Here is a 15,268-nt window from a genome sequence, read left to right as displayed (position 1 = left end):
AAGAAGCTGAAAGCATTCTAGCGGATTGTGTTGTGGGACACTTCAAAAAATAAATTGCAACACATTTTTTTATTGGTTTGCACCTACAGTGCCGTGGGGCGAAAGTATTGGTTTTTTATACTCTATTTATTGAGGTTTGTCCTGCAAAGTGAACATTTACAGCAACAGGAGCATCAGTAGCATACAGGCACTTTGTAGAATATCAGCATATGTGAGTCCACATACATTCTTCCATAATTACCGCAAGGTAAAACAAACAAACATAACCTTGAAATATGCCAACTTTAACTTCATCTCAGTCCGTGTGGTGTCGCTTAAAGTATTCCCTGATGTGTCAGGGGTTATGGTTTGCATCTGTGTACAGAGTGAGTTAAAGGGCTATCATCCAATTAGAGATTCTAGAGCCTCATTGAAGCACTGTTGATTAATCCCCATGTAAGGAAGCAAGTTTTTTGCAGATTCCCCCCCCTACTTTTTCCCCCCATTTTGACTACTAGCTGATGATGTTTCGACTCTGAGAGTGCCCTGAGGCCTTTTATTCAGACCTCAGTGCCAGGGAGACTCGACAAAAACACACTGCAAGGTCCCCATACATAGCAGCCCTCAACCTCCAGCACCAACAGCTACGAGAAGCAAAGAAAAGGCCCAAACTGTCATACTCAAAGCCAGCTACAACAATGGAAAAGAGCTCTTTGCCTCATCAAGGAGTTCTCCACAGCTGCCAACAGCATCAACCCATCCCATGCACAACACATTTGACCAGCAGCATATCAATACGAACTCCCCCAACCAGCCAGACATCTTCTTCATTGGCAAACAGTAGCTAAGCAACTGGAAGTCCCTTTCGAGCGAAGAAACTACTGCCCTGATGAATACCATCCATTTAGGATCCCCCTGATACCCTTGCCCCTACTTCATATACAACCTTGCAAGAATCATCATCACTTCATATACAACCTTGGATGAAACATCATCTCCCATTCCCATCATCTCACCGCTATTATCAACACCTCCATAACCACTGCCACCTTAAAGTTTTGCTGGAAATATGCATAAGTCAATGCCCAATGAAGAAACCAACAGTGGACCCCAAATCCATCAGCATCTACATACCCAACTCGCAGACCACCTAGAACTCCATAAACTCCTAGACAGCTTTCAATCAGGCTTTAGCACCATCCACACCACAGAGGACAGCCCTCATTCCGGCCATCGATGACATTAGAAGCATCCTCGACTGAGAAGAAACAGCCGCACTCATCCTCCTTGACCTCTCTGCAGCTTTTGAAATGGTATCCCACAAGTCTCTCATCACATGGCTTTGGCACATTGGTTTCTGCGGACCAGCCCTCAAATGGATGTCCTCCTTCCTTCCGGACTGAACTCAATGAGTTGTCTTCCCTCCTACACCTCAGAACCCAAGAAACTCATCTACAGAGTCCCTCAATCGTCTTCTCCCAGCCCAACACTCTTCAATGTCTACATGACGCCCCTCGTGGACATCGACAGAGCCCACAGCATCAACATGATATCCTATGCCGATGACACACCGCTCATTATCTTCTTTACCGACTCAACCAGCACTGCCAAAGAGAATTTTCCTAAACTGCATGAGCAACGTCACTGCCTGGATGAAAAACAACTGCCTCCAACTCAACAAAGACAAAAACAAATTTCTTATCTTTGTCAACAATCACTTGCCCTGGGATGCCTCTAGGTGGCCCTCTGAACTTGGCCTCCTACTAACCTTTGCTGATCCTGCCAAGAACCTCAGGATCATCCTGGGCACCAACCCCTCCATGAGCAGACAGGTCAACTATGTCTCCACATCATACTTCCACATCCCATGAATGGTACGCAAAAATTGCAAGTGGATCCCACTGAACACCAGACGAATGTTTACCCACAAGTAGACGTGATTCGGAAAAGCCCTCTACTTCGGAATCCCAGCCCATGTCCTACGCTGAGTCCAAACCACCCAGAACTCTGCTGCAGTACTCATCCTGAACATCCCATGAATTTAATCACGTCTTTTCACACCTCAACAATCTCCACTGGCTTCCAGTTCAGGAAAAAAGTAAGTTCAAACAACTCACCCATGCCTACAAAGCTCTCCACAACACTGGTACAGCTTATCTCAACCACTGCCTCAACTTCTACCAACCCACCAGACACCTTTGATCTGCATCCCAAACAAGAGCACAGCTTCCTCGCATCAAGAAGACCAGACGCAGAGGAAGCTCCTTCTCATACCTTGCAGCTAAGACCTGGAACGACCATCATCCTGGACCCTAAAAATTCATTAAAATAGAATTTACTTCTATTAATTATTGTCGTATTTCTTTCTTGTGGTATAGATTTCTTATTTTGTTCTTTGGTGCTGTTAAATGCTTTAAACTAGTTCCTTCGTTAAAGCCTTGCAGCTCAAAGCCATAGCTACCCAGGGTTGAGCTTAAGCTTGTACAAATGAGCCTGCCTCGACCCAAGACAGTTTTTGTGAGTGTGTTCCACAATAAAGCTTCCCTTCCATACCATGTAGTATACCCAAATCCTCACACCCCCATCTGGGAAATGCTCCTATAGAGATTGTAATTGTGCTCCACAGGGGTAAGGCAGTATAATGTTGTGTCATTCTTGAGCTTTTGGGGTGCATTTTTAATACTCCTACGATTTCAAAAAGCATATGACTCTGCTTTCTGCAGCCATGCAGAATACCTTTTTTTTGTCTTTACATCTTAATTATCTATGCTTAGTTACAAGCTGTGCTCCCCATAGCCGTGCACTCGTGTGCCTTGTGGCCCTCATTTTGAAGCTGCATTTATTGGGCTTGTCTGCACTCGAAGAAGAATTGGAAATGGCCCTTCAAACATAGGAGCCCTAGGCACTGGGAGAGATGCTCCCACAGAGTGCTGCAGGAATATAAAGGTGAGAGTGCGAAGGACAGGGCCGTGCAAATGAACTATTTAGTAATACCAGCATACCCCAGTACTTTACAAACTCACTTGCTTTTGCGTCAGTGCAGATGGACTGGAAGCGTGAGGTGGCAAAGAAATTAAGCGTATTTGAGTTTATACACAAATCACCAGACACTCCATATTAACAAGGTCAGGGGTACCCTTCCTGCTTTTTTGCTGCGATAATGGGTCTTCAGATATCAGTCTTCAGAGTCGTTTTACCTTGTTTAGACATTTCATCACTGGGTAAAAAGGTTCCTGTTCTTGAGTCTCTTCTCAGTCACAGAGAAGTAAAGAGGAGCGGAAGGTCCCAGAAGTTCTATCTGATCTCCCTAGCAGTCTGTAGACCAGTCTTTTGTCCATATTTCTCCCTTGTTGGTCTTGATCCCCAAGAGGAGTCAGAGCTCTGTAGGGCTCTCTGATGGCTCTCCCTTTTGGTTAAGTTTCCTTCATTGTAGACAGGGCCAGAATGGGCTCTTATTCCACTGGGCATTTCCCTGATAGCCTGGGGCCCATGCAACCTGTTTTGAAAGTCCAGGCCGTTCCTTGTGCCTCTGTCACTTTCCCCAGCTCCTGACGTTAAGGGGAGCCAGAGGTGTTTTTGAGGCATGGACAAAGTGGGCACTGTCCCAACCTTTTCAGGGAGTCCCCTGATAGAGCCAGCTCTGTTCTACAGAAAGTACAGTGATGATGACATTGAATGATTCTTAAATATAGCTTGCTATAAATTGGGGACCTGATTCACAAAGGTAAACTGAGACAAAAGTGTAACTTTACAATGTTTGGTATTTACAAAGGGCATTTACGAACAGTAAAGTTAGAATTTCTCTCAGTTAAACCTAAGTATTGGTCTTAAGTTTAATTGAGACCAAAACTGAGACAGAAGTCTAACTTTACTACTACTCGTAAATGCCCTTGTGAATTCCGAAAGTCGTAAAGTTGTAATGCCAGAAACCGATCCCCGGAAGCTTGTTTCCTTTCCAGTAAAGAATTGGCTTGGTAGTTTGGTCTGCCCTGTTCCCATGATGCACTGGGCCAGGGTCAGACTAATTTGCATGTAGCCAGGTTCTGAACTGGGATGGTGCAGTGAGCTAAAAAACGGTGATGGATCAAGCCCTGATCTTTTGACTGGGTAGGAGTGTTCTGCTTAATTCAGATACTCTGTCCATCACCACCCGCTTTTTTAATCGTTTTGGCCACCACAAGTGTGGAAGGGTATGCTCAGATGTGAGTCCCTTGCTCACTGCATCATCAGGATTCAAGCAAGCCGGGCGGAAGACGGCTGTAATGCCAGAAACCGGTCCCCGGAAGCTTGTTTCCTTTCCAGTAAAGAATTGGCTTTGTAGTTTGGTCTGCCCTGTTCCCATGATGCACTGGGCCAGGGTCAGACTAATTTGCATGTAGCCAGGTTCTGAACTGGGATGGTGCAGTGAGCTAAAAAACGGTGATGGATCAAGCCCTGATCTTTTGACTGGGTAGGAGTGTTCTGCTTAATTCAGATACTCTGTCCATCACCACCCCCTTTTTTAATCGTTTTGGCCACCACAAGTGTGGAAGGGTATGCTCAGATGTGAGTCCCTTGCTCACTTCACCATCAGGATTCAAGCAAGCCGGGCCGAAGACGGCTGCAATGCCAGAAACCGGTCCCGGAAGCTTGTTTCCTTTCCAGTAAAGAATTGGCTTGGTAGTTTGGTCTGCCCTGTTCCCATGATGCACTGGGCCAGGGTCAGACTAATTTGCATGTAGCCAGATTCTGAACTGGGATGGTGCAGTGAGCTAAAAAACGGTGATGGATCAAGCCCTGATCTTTTGACTGGGTAGGAGTGTTCTGCTTAATTCAGATATTCTGTCCATCACCACCCCCTTTTTGAATCGTTTTGGCCACCACAAGTGTGGAAGGGTATGCTCAGATGTGAGTCCCTTGCTCACTGCACCATCAGGATTCAAGCAAGCCGGGCCGAAGACGGCTGTAATGCCAGAAACCGGTCCCCGGAAGCTTGTTTCCTTTCCAGTAAAGAATTGGCTTGGTAGTTTGGTCTGCCCTGTTCCCATGATGCACTGGGCCAGGGTCAGACTAATTTGCATGTAGCCAGGTTCTGAACTTGGATGGTGCAGTGAGCTAAAAAACGGTGATGGATCAAGCCCTGATCTTTTGACTGGGTAGGAGTGTTCTGCTTAATTCAGATACTCTGTCCATCACCACCCCCTTTTTGAATGGTATTTACAAAGGGCATTTACGAACAGTAAAGTTAGAATTTCTCTCAGTTAAACCTAAGTATTGGTCTTAAGTTTAATTGAGACCAAAACTGAGACAGAAGTCTAACTTTACTACTACTCGTAAATGCCCTTGTGAATTACGAAAGTCGTAAAGTTAAGCTTTCATATTAGTTTACCTTTGTGAATCGGGCCTGTTGTGTTTCTGTTTTTCACCACCAACATCCATAAAAAAATGTCTTTTAGATCAAAAGAGGACCTCACCGATGAAAATTGGGAGTGAGTCAGATTGTTTATTTGCAATGACAATAGAGAGCTGCTGCACTATTACACTATTCAAACCACACATCGCAGCCCATGAATATTAGATGTAAACACATTTAGAATTTAGGCGCGTGTGCCTGTGCACTGTCAATGACCTGGAAAAAGAGAGAATAAAAGAGTTGTAATTGGATCATGAATTCGAAGCTATACTGAACACATAATACATTTGGGCCAAGGCCCTCAAAATCCTTAAGATGTCCCTGATTGGCTCAAGCACTGAAAGGCTTAAGAGAAATAGAAAAAGAGAGAAGGAAAGTGATGAGAGGGAGAAGAGATGATGGATGGATGGAAAGACCTTTCTTTGTCTCCTCATTCACTGGCCTGAAAGGAAACACAGAGGGCTTTCAGGGCTTTGGCGGATCTACTGTAGCGCCCCGCAGTGGAGCTAACAACATTGACCTATATTGATAAGGGCTAGACCCCTCTCTCGTGCCTGCTTAGGATTCACACCATCTGGTTGAGGTGATACCAGTCAGATAGCAACTGCATGCAGTTAAGGCAATCCAAATAGGGCAAAAGGCACTTGCCCTCAAAATAGCCTCTTTAAAGCACAACCTTTACTCTCCTCTTCGGCAGCAATTACCTCATGGTTGACGGCATTCTCCCTCCATCAGCTCCAGTGGTGGCTCGTCCGCTAAGGCGGAGGAGCGTCGCCTCACTGCTCATTGAGCAGTGCAAAAGAAAATGATAATCACAAGATGTTATTATCATTTTATTTCTCTGTGCTACTCAAAACCATGTTAGGTGCGGGAGGGGCAAGGCTCTCTGCCATCAGAGGGTGCAGGAGTGGAGCCGGCCAGACAGTCATTCACACTCAGCGACCAAACAGGCCGCTCAGACCAATCACGACGCTGCAGCATTGTGATTGGCTGGGAGACTCCCAGATCCCGGATGCTTCATGTGAGGCAGAGTGATGACAGAGGAGAGATGTGCGGGGGTAAAGAAGAAGGTATGTTTATTTTTTCATCCACCAACCACGTCCTTAGGCAGCCACCACTGATCAGTGCACTGTACTTACATACGCTGTCTCCCCAGAAAAACAACCAAGCCCTGCTCCGCCTGGTTCCCACCATTCAAGCAGCCATGCAACACATACTACCTGGCTGGGACAGGGTATAAACCATTGAGGGCACTGATGTAAGAATGTTCTCTGCACCACAGGGACCGGCCTTTTCATAGGGGAATGGGCCCGGATGTCTGCGGACCAATCTCTACTCTACTAGTAAGAGCCACCATACTCATTCATCTACATATATATTGAATATTTATTCAAGATAACCCTCTAAGCTTTGTATATTATCCATTTCTTTTCAGAAATTTTCAACTCACCTGTAGCATCAACTACTCATAGTCACGACATAGCGCTCCGAACTTTCCATCTTTGCCATTCACCAAAACCACAACCGACAACAGCCCCATTAGAAAGACCCACTGGGTAGAGGACCTGTTCTATCGCGTTAACTAAACAGAGGTGCCAGCACCCAGAAACTGACATTACTCAGTCAATAAAAGTGCTGCCCTCAGCTATGATTGTAAGTGATCTTGATGCCAATTATCAACCAACACTTTGGACAAGACATCAAAGCTGGGTTTCAGAGGTGTATAGCCCAAGTAAGAGACTCACTGACCTACTTACCAACTGACAAGATTTCGGAGGAGAGGGACCCAAGATCTTGCACTAGCTGAATCCTGCAACTGATGTTCACCCTGTCTGTAAAGAACCATGTCAATCTGCTGGTCACGTTGTATAGTTTTGTATCATCATCTTGAGGCGTCTGCATTTCTCCTTCAATGGTCTCATTCCTGCCTGAAATGATCCAGTCCAGTCTTTTGGGTGCCGGGTATCCCCCGACAGAGGAGCACGTAAGGTTCACTGTTGTTCCATTCCTCAACTTCCCATGAGGCTCTTGCGCTATGGATGGGTGGCTGAAGTTAGCTGAAAATGAATCAAAGGATATATATCAGATTGTTGCGGTCTGTTGGACAGTGTACAGAGATTGGCTTAAAGTAAGATGACCCCACCACCACCTGAAGAATCTCATGCGGGTCCCTAGACTCAATCACTCACAGATATTTGCAGGATTTAGGTTGAACGATTGACCCCCCCAAACTACCCTCCCCCCCATTCAGGTGCGGCAGCAGCCTGCATTGCACCCCCGGATCCAGGACCAGCCTGTGCTCAGATGGCGCCCCGGCTGGACCAAGTTTTCTGCACTTCCTGATACTTTGAGCTACATTTGCGCCCACAGGAGGGCAGCGGCGGGGAGAAGGGAAACAGAGGGCAACTAAACGAGGGGAACTAACAGGTAGATTCATGAAAGAAAAATTGGCTCGCAAAGGGCCAGATTCTGAGAATCGCTAATTGCAAAATCGCATATTTGCGATAATTAGCATTTAAGGAATCTCTATTTGAGATTCCTTAAATGCAATTCATTAACCATTTTATATTAGCGAATTCGCTATTTCTGGCCGCTATTTACCACGAATTGTAACTTCGTGGTAAATAGCGAAAACTCATAAAAATGCACTTTAGTGCATTTTTCTTAGTGGTATGTTACACACACACATGTCCTTTGGACATGTGTGTGCGCAACATCTGGCTACATTTGCTTTTCAGGGGTGCTACAGGGTGTCCTTTGGACACCCCTGGCCCCCTTGAAATCGCATCCTTATTTGCGATTAGCAATTTGCTAATCGCAAATAAGGAAGATGTAGGAATCGCAATATTTTTTGCAATTCCTACATGAATCCCGTTTTGCAAGTCCTTAATAGCGATTCCTTATGAATCGCTATTAAAGACTCGCAAAACGGGTCTTTGATGAATCTAGCTGTAAAAGACTTAAGAATAATCTGAAGATAATGAACATGCACAGGTGGCATTGAATTAAAAAAGAATATTTAAAGCATTTTTTAAGAAACTTTAGGTCGCCCCGTTGAAGCAAGGTGCGCTTGTCCTGTGCTCAGCTCGCATATGCCTGCAGGCCATGCCTGGAACCAAACTTGGGGGCATATGTAGGTAATTTCCATTTTGTTATTCCTAAATAGCGATTTTTAAGGAATCGCTATTTGAGAATAGCAAAATGGAATGTAGGTAAAAATTCGCAATTTTTTTGCTAATCTCTAACATTCCATAATTGCGATGGTGGAGGTATGAATTCAGTGGCGTGTTGTTGGGTGCATCTCTCACAATCTCTGTTCTGACCAGTTGCGCCGTGCCTTGCCTGACCACGCCCCTCCAGACCAAACGCAGAGAGCACAGAGGTGACGGATCGCTGACCGCTGACCGCTGACCGCTGAATCACCGGAGCACGGTGTGGTGGTGCGGAGCAAGGAGCGCGGGAAACCGGCGCGGGAGCCACAGTCCAGCCCGTGTTAACGGACCCCTGCCACAGGCAGGATAACGGGCAACAGACCTCCTCCCCAGCCGCGGATGGTTGTGAGGCCGGCGGAGAGGAGCGGAATGTGACGAGGGGAGCGGGAGCAGGAGCCGTGCGGGGGCCGCTGCGTGCAGGGAGACTCGGCGAGTGCGAGCTGCCCTTAAGAAGGCAAACACAGTAAGAATCCCAGCGGACTGTGTGCATCCAAACAGCCCCTCCCGGGTAACTCCCGGTTAAAAAGCTGAACAAACCCAACAAGCTGAACAAGCAGAACAAGCTGAACCTGAACCTGCCATATCCTAAAGGCAGTCCATAAGTCAGCACACTGCGTTGCTTTGGAGCCGGAAGCAGGCAATAAAGGGAGTGGAATTCATGCTCCGGCCATTAAAAGAAAGTATAAACAACTCCAGAAAATACCCTTAGAGAATTACTCTTGGTAGAAATATAAGCGGGGCAAGGCAACAAGGCAGCAGGCGGAAGGCAACCAAGGCAGAACAGAGGTAAGTGAATAATTTTTTATATTTTTCTTTACTAAAAGTAAAAGTTAAAATAAAATCTTAAGCACACCACCCTAGTATATCAGCAGTTGCTTAGAAATGGCACCCAAAAGAGGCCAAAAATTACCGGATGAACATGGAAGGAGTAAATCATTAGAAGGCTCAAAATCCCTCAATGAAAGCCTGGAAAGCCTTGCTTCTTCTATGGAAAATAATAAAGGGGCACGAAAGAAAAAGAAAGTCAAAAGAGCGACGAAGACGGCCCAGAAGGGAAAAAAAGGTGGTATTCAAACGACCATCAAACAGAAAGAGAACACAGCAGCGCTAAAATCTATAAAGGAATTCGTAGGCAAACACTATAGAACTTTAAACCCAGCAATAGCGTTTGTCTTAGATGAAGAAATAGTGGAAATTGGCGGAGTAATCGGGGAAAAATTAGGCTTGCCAGATGAAAACCAGAGTCGGTCCAACCAAGGAGATCCCCAGGAAGGAGCCAACCCTGAAAACGAGGAAGGTGGTGTGAGCCATAGATCCTTAAACCTGACACTACAGAGCCAAAATCACCAAATCTCGGCCCCTCGCCTTTCATCTTCACCGAAAATGTTCTCTTTGATGTCAGTAGGGACTGACGGCCACAGGGGAAACGACGACCAGATCCAGAGTATTATCTGGGGAGGAGCACCGGACCAATTTCTACAACAGAAACTACGACAAAAATCCCCAATACGACAAGAGTGCTTAAGGACAAGCTACCCAGCAAACCCAAGCAGAAATATCACACAGGATTCAATGCTCGCGGAAACTCCAACATCCTCCCTGATGGAGTTAATCTTGTTAATGCAGAGAGCGCTCCAAGGAATCTTGGAAGTAACCCTATCAAACAACGGAGTAATGAAGGCACAGAAACAACACTTAAAGAAAATAGAAGAAGAACTTGGAGAAATAAAGTGCCAATTGCCAAGTAGGGTAATGCCAACAGATACAGTCCGACCAAACAAGGAAAGTGACAGGACAGTATCGGAAGACGAAAGCTTGGTTTTACTCGAAAGGATGCCCAAATCTGCAGAACAAGCAGAAAAGGAGGTATTAGAACCCGTGAATAATGTGTACATATCAAGAAGACCCATGCTGATAAAAAGGCGAGGAGGGTATGTCACTCTCGGGACTAGGAACAGGAAGGAAAAAACCAGGAAAACGAACCATGCCGGAACAAGAAAAGAGAAGGAATCAAGGAAAGGGAGGGTGGCTCTAGGATTAAATGCCTTAGCCCCAATATTTATAACACAAAGACCGGCACAGGTGGCGGCAAAAACTCCAATGCCCCCTAAATCTGTGAGAGTACCAAAGAAAAAACAATCACATAGGGAGGCAACAGAGATTCTCCCCTCCACCCGTATGAAGAGTCAAAGCGTAAGGCTATTGGATGATCCGGCCACTGAACAAAGGTGTATAAGACCACAGATACACGAAGAATCCAATATAAGAACCAAAAACCGGAGAGAAGGAAGAACACTCACCAGCCATCAGCAGAACGAATTAAACATGAACTCATACGAGAGAGATGATAACAAATGGGTATTCCTGGACCAGTTACCAGCAGGGAGGAAAGGAAAGTCTCGAAGAAACATTAACCCCCCGAATAGGGCACAGGTCCTGTCGGTATTTTCAAAATGCGCTAGTCTGAGGGGGATCGGCACTAAAGACCTGCAGCAAGTTGGCTTTGTAGAAAACAAGCAAGGAAAGGAAATAACAAAAATCACATTATACTCAGTCTTGGTAAAAAGGGCAATCCTGAATGCCACAAAGGAAATAACGCATCAAGGATTAAAGATTATCCCAGAGAGAGATATAAAACCTGTGAAAGATAATAATTTCTTAAAACAACATGCCGGGCTCCAGAAGAGACAAGTATTCCTATACAAAGAAACAAAAAGTGACCGAAACTCTCTGAACATTATAATTGAAAACACAGGTAATGATTCCTCATGGGGGAACTGGTTGTCGAACAGCACCCACGCGGAGGAAAGTATCGAAAGGAATACAGTGGCTACAGATAAGGAAGGAGAGCTGAGTGACGTCGAATAGGATGAAGGGGGTCCGCATGACTTAGGTCTCTTGTCTTGGAACGTAAACGGCCTAGGAAATGAACAAAAATGGGAATGCATAAAGGAATTCATAAACAAAGTAGACATTGCCTGCTTGCAAGAGACCTGGTTATGCGACGATACCCCAACCTTTGACGGTTATGCCCAGATACATCAGCCGGCCTTAAAGAAAAATCGTGGGAGGCCCTCTGGGGGCCTCATGACCTTGGTATCAACAAGAGTAATGAGGGAAATAAAACCGTTGAACACAAAATGTAAATGGGTACAATCAAGCAGAATCGAACTCTTGACGGCGGATCTAAATTATAAAATGATGATTTTACTGAATGTATATATGCAGTGGGAAAATGGGGAGGAGTATGAAAGGGAAAGGAGGTTTTTTAAGGATGATGTTGACAGTATTTTAGAAAAATACTCCGCAGATACAATAGTGATACTGGGGGACTTCAACCATAAACTAAACCCAAGAAAAGCAGATCTCTACAATATGGAACAGCTAGAGGCATACGGTATAAACCCGGCAAGATTTCCTGTAGGGGAAACCTCGAAACAAGACCAGGATTTAATACATATCTTAGGAGGCAGGGGTTTTCACTGTGTTAATGGAAGAATAGAATCAGATATACCAGCAGGAAAAACATTTACTCAAGGGCAGCAGAACTGTCCAATTGACTATATATTCCTGCAGGCCTGGAAGTTTTACCAGATAAGTTCCTTTAAGTTAATTCAAAATGTGATGAGTGATCACAAACTCCTCCATATAGTAATAACGGGGGGTAGGAAATTACAGAGAGAAACAGTGATAAACCAAGCGGTTGAGTACCCCAAACGTGTGACGACACGTCTAACTGAGGAATATCTGGAAAAAGTGAAGGCCATGCAAATAAAAATGGCACCTGCCAATTTTGAAAATAAAAATCTGGAATGGTTCATCTTAAAATTAGAAGAACTGGTTCAATGCCTCAAGTTAAACCTAAAAAGAGAAGATCCCAATAGGGTAAAACAAAGAAATTATGGTAAAGGCTTCTCAGTAGTATGTCAAAACAAGAAAAGGGACATAAGAGCAACACAGAGGAAACAAAAAAAGACCTTCACACAAGAGAGACAGGATCTCCTGGTAAAACAGAAAAAAGAATTCAAACAAATGGTACGCTCTACTAAAAGGTTACATAAAGAAAAATGCTGGTTAGAACTTTTGGAAGCCATAGAGAACAAAAATCTAAGGAAATTCTGGCAACTAGTAAAGACAGCATCTGGCACTTCAGAGGGCGAATTAAACTGTGTGGTGAGTGAGGCAGCATGGGATACATATATAAGGGAACTGTACGGGGCAAGGACTCCCAGTCAGGAGATGGAGATTAAATCATGGCAAGATATTTCTGAAGAGTTTCTTGCCAAATTTAACGAAGAACAAGTAGAGCTCACATTAAAAGAACTCAAGTTAACCCGGGCAGCAGGCCCAGACAATCTGCCTGCAATAATCCTGAAGACCGAGGTAACATGGTGGGCAAGTTTCCTGGCCAATATGTTTCAGGTAGTGCTAAAAGATGGCGCAATGCCTCCAACTTGGAAGGGGGCCATAATCAGGCCGATACATAAGAAAGGGAGCAAAGAGGAGCCAAGAAACTATCGGCTGATTAACCTCCTAGATATTGGAGAGAAAGTGTTCTCAAAAATCGTTTTAAAACAACTGAATACATGGGTAGAAGAGTGCCAAATAATCCCCATAGAACAGGGTGGATTCAGAGCAGGCCACTCGACAATAGACCACGGGTTTGCACTATGGGCGTTGGCGAGGAAGTCAACGGAACAGAACGGCAAACTATGCTGTTGTTTCGTTGATTTCAAAGCAGCCTTTGATTCTGTAGATCGGGCCTGCCTATGGGAGACACTAAAGAGACTAAATATCCCGACAGAGCTCTTGACCATAATAAAAGAACTACACAGGGAAAACTGGGGGCAAGTAATTAAAGATACGAGGGGCTCCCTAACTCCCAAAATACCCATAGCTAACGGGCTAAGACAGGGCTGTGTGCTGGCCCCCCAGCTTTTTTCTGTTTACTTGTCAGATCTCCCGGCCTATTTAGAGGTGGAGGGCAGCGCCAGCCCAAAAATGGATGGGAATAAAATCCCATGCCTATTATATGCGGATGATCTGGTGATAGTAGATCAGACCGAGAGAGGCCTCCAAAGGAAGCTTAATGCTTTTAATACCTACTGTGCTGAAAAATTTTTGACCATCAACTTGGATAAAACAAAAACCCTATGTTTCGGGAAAAAGCCAAGCAGATTTAGCTGGTACATAGGGGACCTTAAATTAGAGACAGTAAATGAGTACCGTTACTTGGGTATCTGGTTCGATAGGACACTAAATTGGAGCACCCACCTAGAAACGCAAAAAGCAAAGGCTCTCTCCTCCATATGCGGACTTAAAAGGTTCAATAGGGAATATGGTGAGATGTCACACCGGCCAATGCTCAGAGCTTTTGAGGCAATGATCCCCCCCCAAGTTCTCTATGGCGCAGAGATCCTCTATTTGAGCGGTAGGGGATCCTGGGACGTCATAGAGGGAAATTGCATAAAAAGGCTCCTATCACTTCCTAAATCTGCTATGATTCAAGCCATCAGAACAGAAATAGATACAAAGTCCTGGGCAATATTAACCCAGATGGCTGTGATCAGATTCTGGAAGAGATTAGAAGACCCTGATACAAAAAAAGTGGCATACTGGTGTCGCAAAGAAATCCAGAAAAGCGAGCTAAAATGGGCGAAGTCCAGTAGGGATAAAGTGAAGGGAATCTGTAACACTCTTGAGCTCGATTGGGATCAGAGCTCATTGCAAATCACTAGTACCAAAGGTGAATTGAAGCAAAGAGGGAAAGAAGTCTCGAAATTGCTTGATAGAGGCTATTTAAGAAAGAAAAAATCAGTGGTACATATGCTAAATGCATGGTCCCTTGAGAATTGGTTCCCCTACCTCGACAGATTACCCAATTGTGGATACAGGCAAGAGATCCTCAGAATCAGAATCGGGATCAACCCATGGGTAATAAACAGAGACCTGAATGCAAAAATGTTAGATAAGGAAGGTCACTGCAAGTGTTACTTAAGGACAAAGGGAGACCCGCTGCATATCTTGTTAGACTGTTTTACACTCCTAGACCTTAGGAAACTTTGGTTGCGTCCTGTCTTCATAAAATATGATGTAAAAACAAGAGCACAGGCAGCAAGGCTCTTAACAGAAATCCCCTACATTGATATCGCAATTGCCCTCGGGAAATTTTTAAAGGTGTCGCTGACGGCACGGAGAGATACAGAATAACATGTAGTACTGTATGAGTTTTTAGCAGATTGTATTTGTATGGAGTAATAAGAATAGGAATAGGTATTTTAGATAAATTAAGTTTTAAGATAACTGTAAATTTTACTGATTTTGTTGTATTTTTGATAATGGTGTGTACAAACCTCGCATATGGACAAAGTTTTAAAAATAATAAGTCATACTCCATTCTGTGCTATTCTAATTGCATTGTTTAAAGACTACGGTCACAATAAACATATATTTTTGACTTTGACTTTGATAATTGCGATTAGCAAATTGCGAATCGCAATTAAGGAATGCGTGTCCAATTCATTCCTATGGATTAAGAGGCCCATAGGAATGAATGGGTATACATTCTCAAATTGCGATTTTCTATGAGAAAATCACAATTTGAGAATCGCAATTCCAAGGGTGCCAGGGTGTGCAAAGGAAACCTGTTGCACCCCTGGAATGTGCATGTAAGTACATGTGGCAC

At 44.5% G+C, this 15,268-nt stretch overlaps 1 protein-coding gene across 2 annotated transcripts in view; it reads right to left on the bottom strand.

Moving 5' to 3' along the window:
- Positions 1-15,268, bottom strand: part of LOC144772436 (T-lymphocyte activation antigen CD86-like) — a 172,937-nt gene that overhangs the window by 60,254 nt on the left and 97,415 nt on the right. For both annotated transcript variants that reach the window (XM_078656754.1, XM_078656755.1), the window contains exon 4: positions 7,129-7,428. In XM_078656754.1, coding sequence (XP_078512880.1) covers positions 7,129-7,428 — 300 coding nt within the window. The remainder of the gene's footprint in view (positions 1-7,128; positions 7,429-15,268) is intronic.

The sequence above is a fragment of the Lissotriton helveticus genome, chromosome 8 (assembly GCF_964261635.1).
Source record: "Lissotriton helveticus chromosome 8, aLisHel1.1, whole genome shotgun sequence".
Classification (NCBI taxonomy): Eukaryota; Metazoa; Chordata; class Amphibia; order Caudata; family Salamandridae; genus Lissotriton; species Lissotriton helveticus.
The sequence above is the reverse complement of the archived record's forward strand: the minus strand, read 5'-3'. Positions and strand labels throughout refer to the sequence as shown.